The sequence below is a fragment of the Trypanosoma conorhini genome (genome assembly GCF_003719485.1).
Source record: "Trypanosoma conorhini strain 025E chromosome Unknown Tco_14.4_contig_00148, whole genome shotgun sequence".
NCBI lineage: Eukaryota > Euglenozoa > Kinetoplastea > Trypanosomatida > Trypanosomatidae > Trypanosoma > Trypanosoma conorhini.
The window spans coordinates 1-9,943 of record NW_021704240.1 but is presented as its reverse complement, the minus strand read 5'-3'; the positions used below and the strand labels follow the sequence as shown (position 1 = coordinate 9,943).

The following is a 9,943-nucleotide window of genomic DNA, read 5'->3' as shown; positions in this document are numbered from 1 at the left end:
GGCAGCGCGAGGAGGCGGCGGCGGCGGCTGCCGCGAAGGAGGCGGCGAAGACGAAGAGCCTCGCCGAGCGCTTCATGGAGGCGACCGACGAGCTGGTCAGGTGGAATGCGGCGGCGCCCAGCCCCCGCTTCGGCGGCGCTGCCCGCAGCGAGGCGGAGTGGCAGAATCAAGAGGATAGGCTCGCCGCGCTGGAGTCGCTTGTGCATCTGCTCCAGGGCGAGCTTAACGAGGAGCGCCGCAAGCTGGCGGCCGTGCTGAGCGCGGTCGAGCAGTGCAACCTGAGCGAGGACGAGCGGCGCCAGCTGCGGGCCGCCGCGGCGCCGCCGCAGGCCGCGACGCCCGCCTCGTCGTCGCCGCTGAAGCCGGTAGAAGACGCGGCGAAGGACGACAGCGGCGCGGCTCACGGCGACGACGAGGCCTGCAAGAGTGAGGCCGACGAGGCCACGCGGGAGCCGTCGTTGCCCGCGGCGGCGCCACGGCCCGAGGACGCGCAGAACAAGCCGGTGTCTGTCGTTAGCACCGCCTCCTCCGCTGAGAATGACGGCTGGACACGTGTGTAGGCTCCCGCGGGCGCTTCCAGTCGGTGGTGTTTTTTTTTGCTGCCCCCTCTTCTACTCCTCCCCCTCTTCTACTCCTCCCCCTCTTCTACTCCTCCCCCTCTTCTACTCTTCCCCCTCTTCTATTCTTCTCCCTCACATATAAATAAAGAAAGAAAAAAATATATCTTTACTTATTTATATGTCTGCCTGTGCCTACACATACACACACACACGCACACACACACACGTGTATATCTGTGTGTGTATATGTGTGTGGTTGCATACGTGCATTTATACGGGTCACTGCGTGCGTGCGTGTGTGTGTGTTTTGTTTTTGTTTTTGAGCCTGCCCCCTCCTCCTCAACGGCATACGCACAGCCACGCACAGAGGCACAAAAACCGAGGCCGGAGAGACGAAGTGACAGCGACGACAGGAGGGAGGGGGGAAAAAAAGGAAAGAAAATGAATCAACATCACCGAAAGGAAACAACAGCAAAAAAAAATATGCAAAAGAGAAAAAGAAAACAACAACAACGAGAAATATTGCATTGCATTGAGATGGATGTCTACAATGTGCATCTTCCGTCGGGCGTAGCTTCCCTTCTCCCCCGTTTCTCCGTTGCCCCCTTCCATCGTGCCGCTCCCCCCCGCCCTCCCCAGACTCACTAGCACGGTGCTTTGGGGCCTCCACACGACAACTGTGCGGGTGCGGATGCGGGCGGCCTGGCCGGGGGCGTCGTGAAAAACGCTTCCGTCATGGGCATTTGATGTTGTTTACTTTTCACCCTAAATGTTTTCTTCTGCTTTATTGTTTATTATTGTTTTTTTTTTTTTAAGTTTCTCTTCCACGTCGTCCGGCACTTAGTCTTGCGCCCCACTCCCCTCTTTCTCTCTCCCTCCTGCTTGCGTGTTTCTTTCCCCTAGTATGTACTCCAGTGCCAAAGTGTCCTTTGCGGTGAACTGCCTGCTGCCACTACCGCAGAAGTGACTCTGCCCGCGTCGTAGCAGCATGCCTCTCGACATGTTTTGTTTGTGTTTGTCTTGACGCTTTTCTCACTCCCTTTTTTTTTTTCTTCTCTCTCCGTGTGTTTCTTCCCTCCGTGCACCGCACTCTCTGTGGGGGGGGCGGACATGAGAAAAAAAGGGGCTGTAGGAAAGCGGCGGCCAAGCAGCAACCAGAGCAAACGAAAAGAGAGGGAAGGAAACAGGGCAGCGGAGGGGAGTGGGATGCTGCTATGCAAGCAGCCGGGGGACACGGGCGTCTTTGCAACGGCAACACGGTCCAATATCAGAATTTACAGTTTCTCCTCGACATCCCAGCTGCTGCAGGAAGCAGAGGGAGCAGCAGCAGCGGAGGCAACCGCAGCGGCAGATGGCGCCCTGCAGGCCGAGGCCAACACAGCGGGGAATGAGTGGGAGAGTGCAGCAGCGGAGGGAGCGCTGGGCGGTGCATCTGTGCGCACCGCTTCGGCAGGTCCCGCCGCGTCCTCCGCAGCCTTTGGGAGGAAACGATGGGGCAGGCCGCTTGGCGCGGCATGCGCCATTTCGTTATGGCAGTTGCGTGACGCCGAGACTTTTAGCGTGGCCGTCGACGGGGCACAGGGGGCTGGGCGACTGTACATGTCGCGCCTGCAATGCAGGCCAACTGGCGGGCGAAGTGTCCGGGGGGACGACCAAACCAATGTGCCGCTGAGCCTCTCCTTGAGCTGCGCACAGGGGGATGCGTTACGGTTTTTGTACTCCGGCAGAGGCGTAGGGGCTTGGATCGGCGCGGAGAACACGTTGTCCGCGCTGTACACCACGGCGGCCGGTGAGACGTCGTACGACGTCCCCTACCTCAACCACGGGGCGGAGATTGTCGCCTCTGGCTGGGACCCACTCAACGCCGCCGTCCTCGCGGTTGGTAGGCGCAGTGGCGTCGTGCAGCTGCTGAACCTTGAGGGCGGCAACGGGGTGAAGACGTCCATGTTGCCCCATTCGACAGCACCAGCAATGGAGGCCTCGAGCAGGAGCAGTACCACTCAAACGCAGCTTGCTGCATCAACTGCGTACACCAGTGCCCCAACGCGAGCTGCGGAGCTGCTCCCGGTCTCGGCGTTGTCCGTCAGCGTGGTTCAGGAGCGCCCGCTGAGGGGTGCCTTGACGTCGCTAGATTGGGCGCCGCACAGTCACACAACGGTGGTGGCCGCCGAGCGCGCGGACGGCATTGGGCACTGCGTGGAGGTGATGGACCTGCGTTCCCCGGATAACGGCATTCGCTACCTTGGCATGCCCTTTGAGACCACCAGTGCCCCCTCGTCTGCGATGAATGAGTCCGGCGCTGGCGCCCCCGTCTCTGCCATTTGCTACGCAGAATTTGTTGCCTGTGACCACGCGGGCGTTTACGTGGCGACGGTCGGCAGCCAACGCCGTCGGGATGTCGCGCAGCTGTGGGACCTGCGCATGACCTCCAGGCACGTCTGCCAGCAGCTGCACTCACGCGCGGGGTACACGTCGCTGAGTTGGTCTATGCATGCGGTCCCCACCGTTGTCACGACAACGCGGAGTGGCGGGCTGCGGGTGCACGTCTTCGGCGACCTTCGCGCGGACTCCGACGAGGAGGAGCGGGCGTCGTCGGGGCGGAGCAGCAGTCGCGCCTCCGGGCGCCTCTTTGCCGCGCCGTTTCCCGCCCCCCGCGTAAGGCGCGCCCCAAAGCCGTTTGAAGGGCGCTTCTACCTACAGCCGCGTGTGCCGGCGGCGGCGGCGGCGTGGCTGGGCGACCGCCGCTCCCACGCTGGAGGCTTGGGGGGCGCAACAAGCGACGAAAACGGGGCGGGCAAACAGGGCGAGGCAAAGGCCCGCAACAGCCCTTCCCACCACGTGGCGGCTGGCAGTCGCACCGACGTCCCTTGCCTCCTTCTGCTCAATGCAAAGACGGGGGAACTGTATCCGCAGGTGTTTTCTCCGGTGGGCTGCAGGACAACGATGCTGGGGGACTTTCCACTCTGCAGCGCTGGGCCCAACCTGTTCGCTCTGGACGCGCGCGCCTCACTCGGACGCCGCCCAGAGCGGAGACCCGCAGAGCACGAGAGGACCAGCGTTAACAACAACAGCATGGGCGATGCGAGCGCCCACAACAACTACGACCTTGGCAGCGAGACGGAAAAGTGTGGTTCCTCTCTTTACAATTTGGCGGAAAGCCCAACGTCAAACAGTGCGAGAACGAGCCTTCTTGCCACGACTGCCGCCACCGGTGCATTGTTGATTGGCCTCACTCGCGTGGACCGCTGCCTGCGCCGCCTGGATCGCCTCCGCGCTGGTTTCTTGCCGCAGTCGAACAAAGTCTTCTTGGTTCTCCTAAAGGAACAAACTGACCGCGAGGCGTACGTGCTGTTCCGCTACGGCTGGTACATGCAGCGGTACCTGCACCCGGGTAGGGCGACGCTGCCGGTGCCGGACGCCGTCCCTGGAATACTGGAGTGGTTGGAGCAAGAGCAGCGTGGCCGCGCGGGCGCCGCGGCGGAGGCGGCTTCGGAGGTGAGCAACCTCATTTTGTGTGCGATGGGGTGGGTGACCAACCCGCAAGAGGAGCAGCTGATGCTCACGCCTCCTGGCGGCAGCGGCGGGTCTGCGGAGAATGCGGCGGAGCTGCCAGGCCGGCAGGTCTTTTCGTCGCAGGCGCTACCCACGGGGCCGCCGCCGCCGCAGCAGCAGCGGCAGCAGCAGCAGGCGCGTGAGAAGAGCACGGCGGTGTCCCCAAGCTCGTGCTCGCATTTGAGCGTCGACGAGGTTGTGGAGGCGGCGGGCCCGATTGCGTCCACGCCTCCCCAGGGGCCCGCCGCCCCTCCTTTCGCCCCACTGGACCCCGTCGACCGCGTCGGGATGGCCTCGCTGCAGGAGGCGGTGGAGCGGCGGGTTGCCATCCTGGTGTGCATGTACCGCCTGGCCGAGGCCTCGGCGCTGCTGCTGAGCTACGGCCACCTCAACCCTCTCTACCCGGCCCTCGCCCTTGTGTTGCTGGCGGCGGCGAGCCACGACGAAGTTCCACCGACGCTGACGCTGGACGTCTCAGAGTGCAGTTTTTGGATGGGGGTTTGTTTCTCCTTCTTGGGGACCTTTCGCACGCCCGCCGCCGCCGCCGCCGCCGCGGCGGCTGCCGGCGAGGAGCACAGAGGGAGCGGCTACGACGCCCGTGGGGGCGGGGGCGGGGGCCGTGACGACGGTGGCATCGGCGACTTGTATCGTTTTCCGCTTCCCATGCGCCGCGAGTGCCTGGCCTTCTTGACGCGCTGGTTTCCGCAGCTCCCGTTGCCGGACCGCATTGCCCTTGCCACTCTCCTGCTGCTGGATCCCGCGCCCACGGCCCCTTGCGACGAGCCATTCCACGCCCTCAGCGAGGTTCTGCGGGCGATGCTGCAGCAGCAGTTTGACGCGGGTGCGGCGGGGGGCTGCTCGCTGCTGTTGGCGGCCGCCGTTGAGGGGCTCGGCGGCAACGGCGTTTCCCTGCAACGGTACGTGGACGAGACATGTGACGTGCAGACCCCCGTGGCGTACGCTGCGCTCTACGGCCCCGGTAAGAGCGCCTCATGGCGTTTCTGGAACGATGCGTACCGCAGCCAACTCAACGCGGAGGGGCACGCCATTCTGCGGAGCCTCCACGATCTCAGCTGCAAAAAACTGGCGCGGCTGCGGGAGCAGCGGGGGGTCTCGTTGGCAAAACAAGACGCCGCCGCGCCGCCTCTCGGTCGGCTGGATGGATTTTCTTCGCCGGTCGTTAGTTTGATGGGGGTGCCGTTCAGCGGACTGGTGGCGGGCGGCGCCGCGGCGGAGGCAAAGGCAAAACCGAAGCGAACGAATAGGCGCAACGTGGAGCTACGCTGCAAGTGCGGGCAGATCGTCCCAACGGCCCCGATGGAGCCTTCGTCGTCGGCGGCGGCAGCAGCGACAGTGGGGCGTCGTCAGCAGTCATTGTGTGGCTGTCCGAACTGCTTAACCCCGATGTGCGCCGTCTGCGGGGAGCAAATGTTTGCGCTCGCGAGCGGCTACGACGTTGCGACGTCGTACACCTGGTGTACTGTGTGCCTGCATGGGGGGCACTGGTCGCACCTGCGCGATTGGTTTGCGAAGCACAAGACGTGCCCGGCGGAGGGATGTCCCTGCCGTTGTTACTGCCCCCCGTTGCCGCCATGAACTCTGGCTGCTTTCTTTTTTTTTTTTTGCCGGATTCGATATCGACTTGATGGCCGCACCTCTTTTGCCTCCTCCTTTCCCCTTCGTTGCTTCATGCTTGTGTGTGTGTGTGTGTGTGTGTGTGCGTGTGTGGCAGCGCCGCTGCTGCCGCTGCGGGGTGCCAGCGTCCTCCCGTTTCTCTCAGCTGCGCGCAACTATGCGCCCGGTGCAGACGGCACCTCCCTGCTTTGCCTTCTCTCCCCGTGCTAACTCCAAATGGCACAGGCCGTCTCGCTTGTTCGGTAGTCGTCAGGCGGCTGACTAGGGAAGCAGAACAGCAGAGGGAGGAAAGTGGGGAGTAAAGAACTTCCTCTGCGTGTGTGTGTGTGTGTGTTATATATATATAAGCGGGGCAAGGGAAATTGAACGAGAGGAGGGAATGAAGTACTTCGCGTGTCAGCCGGATAGTCATAACGGGTTTGGGTTGCTCATTGGCCACACACTCACGTACTTTGCCGTGGAGTGCGGTGGCGGCGATGACGGCGCCGCTCCCGCTGCCTCAAGTAGCGATGAGGGCGCGTTGCGCGTGCGTGCGCAGCACAGGGTGACGCTCCCGCACGATTTTGGCACGGCACCGCAGTGCTTCAGCATGGCGAATCGCTCCTTGTACGGCTTTGACATGGCGGTTGTAGGGGCGGGTAGCGGCGTCTTGGCCGTGGTCGTCATGCCTAACTCTGGCGTCGTCTACTTCCCCGGGCGAAACCCCGCCTCGCTGCGCGCGCCCACCACGGCAGCAGCAGCAGACAGGCAGGGCGAGCACCGTGCCGCGCCACAGCCACAGTCGCACTCCTCCGCGAGCACCGTGGGCCCGTCCTCCCTCTCCTCGCCCTTGCTGGGGCAACCCGCTGAGGTGGACCGCGGCGTGGGGACCATCACGTGGATGCGTGACAAGCCGCTTGTCTTCGTCGGCTTCACCTCTGGCAGGGTTGCGTGGTACCACGTGACCCTTGCCTTTCCCGCGCAGCTGCCCAAGACGACCGCGGGGCACGCAGACGCCGCATTATGTGCAGCGTCGGAGCCTGTTGCCAACTTTGCGAGCGGTGCTGCCGGTGGTGGTTACGCGTTTCCGTCGAGCACGTGGATGCAGAGCAGCTTTGCACGGCGCGGCGGTGCCCGGCGGACCCACGAAAACGGGGACGGCGAGGGTGTGCGAGTACGGCTGCAGCTTTCGTGCGCCTTCCAGGAGACGGGGTCCTTCCTCACGAGCGACTGGTTCCCAGCGACCGGGTTCGTGGTGGCTGGGGCGGAGCGGGCGGTGTACGTGTTCTCCACGGAGCAGCCGGGGGCTCCGCTGTGCGCCGTCACGAACATCGGCTGCAGTTTTCTCGCCTGCCACCCCTTCCTGCCTATCCTTGCCTGCCTCTCCTTTGGACGCTCGGCGGATAACGGCACGCGACCAGACGCGTGTGCGCTGCACGTCTTTGAGTGGACGGCCGGCGGCACCCTTTCCCTCGCCGCCGAGAGGCGCACGCTTCATAAAGCTCCGCGCCACGACGTCTACTACGGCTGCTCGTGGAAGTTTGCCGCCGATCGGCAGCTGGCGATCTGCAACCTGGAGGAGGGCACTGTGCATCTGCTGCACCTCGCGAAGGCGGAAGAGGGCCTCGAGGCGGTGCCGCAGGAGGAAGACGCAGGCAACACCGCGGCGCCGCGGCCCGTCTACACGTTCACCCGGGAGCGAGAGAGGCAGCTGCCGCTGCATTCGCTCGTCAACATCGAGTTCCTCTCCGCCGCGCGTGGTGCATGGCTGCGGGAGCACCCGTTGACAGAGCGCATGCCGCAAGTCACAGGGGCACGCGGTAGAGGGCACCGCCCGCCCGACGGGAACTCCGCCGCGAGGAAGGCAGGGGGCCGGCGTGGGGCAGGCGACCGCCGTCGTTGTGGGCGGGAGGGAGGTGTTGGATGCGGCAGACCCACCGCATGCTTTTGCGCGGCCGCAGACGAGGATGCGGGCGTCCGGCAGGGGCTGGGCGTGTTTTCCCGCATCGTTGGCGTCAACTGCGCGGGCGAAGTCACAGCCACTCCGGTGGACGAAGACGCGACGCTCGCCATTTTAGGCCCTGGCCGCTTCGCCGTTGGTTTTTGTGCGTCGGTGTTTGTGGCGGGAGGCGAGGCGGACCCGCTGGACGTGGAGCAGCGCATGCGGCGGCGGTTGGCGGCCGGCTTCGGCGTCCCCGCCGCCGCCAACGTGCAGGCGCTGCGTGCGTGCGTCGACGCGGCCGACGTGGACCTGCGCGTGTTGTGCGCGTACGTCTCCATCCTGGAGACGGTGGGCGCGGTGGGCAGCAGCGGCCCGGTTCCCAGCATCGCCGAGCTCCTCTCGCTGGCAAACGCCCCGAACACGACGAAGCTGATGGCGTTGAATTTGCTGCCGCACGGCATCACCGTCGTGTGTGGCTCCTCCACCTCGCCGAACGACGCGCGCCGGCTGCTGCTGCTGCACCTGCTCGACTGGATCCCGCCGGAGCAGGAGCCCGCCTCCCGCGACGCGGCGTCGGCGTACGCGACTTGCGAGCAGGTGGAGCGCGCGGTGGCGGTGGAGGTGCTCCACAACCAGCGCCCGCGCGCCGTCGCGTTGCTGCAGCGGCGCCAGCAGCTCAACCCGGCGTACGCGACGCTCGCGCGGTTGCTGGAACACCCAGAGTTCATCTGCAGCACGCTCCGCAGCGGGGCGACGGCGGTGCAGGAGTGCTTTCTGAGCCAACTGAGCCCCTGGCTGCAGGTTGTCTTTTTATACGACATGGACCGAACAAAAATATACGCAAACGCCGGTCTGCCGCTGTGGGATCGTGTTGCCATTGCTGTTATTACGGAGTGCGACACGGCACGGCTCTTTTCCATCCTCAGCAGTGCCTTTGCGCCGGAATGTAGCATGCTGCAGCAGCTACTGCTGCTAGAGGGTATTTCCGAGAGCACTTGCCCATTGATGCAGAGAATTGTCGACTGCACCGGGGACTTTCAGTTGGCCGCATGCCTCTTCGCACGCATTGGGGCATGCACTGCGGCCCCCTCCCCTGCTGCTGCTGCTGCAGCACCGCCGAATCTCGTGCCGCGGTGTCGCATGGGCGCAGCAGCAGGGGAAAGAGCGATTGGGGCCACGCAACCGGGCGACTCCGCCCACCCCTGGGAGTTGTGGGCGGCCGCCTACCGCGCCTTCCTCAACGATGAGGGGGAGTTTGTCAAGCGCACCATGTTTGACCTGGCCTGCCGGCAGCTGCGCGAGCTGCACCTCTCGCAGCTCACACCGCCCACGAGCCAGCAGGAGCAGCAGCTGCCACTGGGGCAGCTGGGGGCGCCGCCGCACGCGCGCGATCCCTTCCAACCGCCTCTCCCCGGCTCGTTGCCCGACGCAGCTGCTCAAATTGCCACGCCTGCTACACCACAGCAGCGTCTCTCAGCGTACCCGTTGCTTTCTTCCGACCGCCGTCACTGTTCGGTCTGCTCCTCACTCGTGCCGTTGTGGTGGCAGTGCGCCCAAGACAGTCTGGCGTGGTGCACCGCTTGTCGCCACGGCGGGCACGCGAGTCACCTGCAAGAGTGGTTCTTGACGCACCGCAAGTGCCCAGTGTCCGGGTGCAGCTGCCGTTGTGAACAAGTCGGAATCGAGCCATACGGGGAAGAGGGGCGACGTGCGCCTCCGTAGCCAGCACCGTGTTGGGCACATTTGCCTACGCACATGTATATATATATATATATACATATCCATCTTTCTCGCTTTCTGTGCATACATGTGTGTGTTTCTTTGGGCTGCGCACATCAATCGCCGCCGCCGCCTTCACTGTGGGCTTTCGACGCTGTTTGCGCGGAGCCCCGCTGGGGGGGGGGGGGCGCAGGCCGGGCGCTTCTGCCTCCTCCCCTCTCCTTTATTATTATTTATTTATTTATTTTTATTTTTCGTTTTATTTTCCCCGCGAGGTGGGCGCAGGCATTTGCGGCGTGCGTCTCCCGCGGGGCGTGGGGGAGCGCCGTTCTGTGGGCGGCCGCTCTTCTCTTTTCAACCTCCTCCACCTGTCCCTTCCTTTGCTCTCTTCCCGCACACACACAGAAGGAAAAAGCGAGCTAACGCTGCTTGCCGCTACTGTGCGCTTTGAAGGCTTTGCGGCTAACAACGCACACACACACACACACACACACACACACACACACACACACACACACACACACACACACACACACACACACACACACACACACAC

At 64.0% G+C, this 9,943-nt stretch overlaps 3 protein-coding genes across 3 annotated transcripts in view, besides 8 other annotated features; all 3 read left to right on the top strand.

Moving 5' to 3' along the window:
• The window catches only part of Tco025E_03324 (uncharacterized protein), a gene marked incomplete at both ends in the record, with an annotated part of 1,203 nt that extends 945 nt beyond the window's left edge, over positions 1 to 258 (top strand). Inside the window, one exon of the mRNA XM_029370244.1 lies at positions 1 to 258. This exon is cut by the window's left edge and continues 945 nt beyond it. Coding sequence (XP_029229563.1) covers positions 1 to 258 — 258 coding nt within the window.
• Positions 259 to 754: 496 nt separating this feature from the next.
• Positions 755 to 786: a microsatellite.
• Positions 787 to 877: a microsatellite.
• A 455-nt stretch (positions 878 to 1,332) lies between these two features.
• Positions 1,333 to 1,373: a sequence feature (A-rich).
• A 393-nt stretch (positions 1,374 to 1,766) lies between these two features.
• Tco025E_03323 (uncharacterized protein) lies at positions 1,767 to 5,708 on the top strand (the record flags this gene model as incomplete). Its single annotated transcript, XM_029370243.1, has 1 exon — positions 1,767 to 5,708. One exon carries the CDS (start codon positions 1,767 to 1,769, stop codon positions 5,706 to 5,708), a length of 3,942 nt encoding a protein of 1,313 aa, XP_029229562.1.
• A 98-nt stretch (positions 5,709 to 5,806) lies between these two features.
• Positions 5,807 to 5,840: a microsatellite.
• A 220-nt stretch (positions 5,841 to 6,060) lies between these two features.
• Positions 6,061 to 6,081: a microsatellite.
• A 45-nt stretch (positions 6,082 to 6,126) lies between these two features.
• Tco025E_03322 (uncharacterized protein) lies at positions 6,127 to 9,390 on the top strand (the record flags this gene model as incomplete). Its single annotated transcript, XM_029370242.1, has 1 exon — positions 6,127 to 9,390. The coding sequence occupies one exon, from the start codon at positions 6,127 to 6,129 to the stop codon at positions 9,388 to 9,390; it is 3,264 nt and encodes a 1,087-aa protein (XP_029229561.1).
• A 33-nt stretch (positions 9,391 to 9,423) lies between these two features.
• Positions 9,424 to 9,449: a microsatellite.
• A 160-nt stretch (positions 9,450 to 9,609) lies between these two features.
• Positions 9,610 to 9,652: a sequence feature (A-rich).
• Positions 9,653 to 9,858: 206 nt separating this feature from the next.
• Positions 9,859 to 9,943: a microsatellite.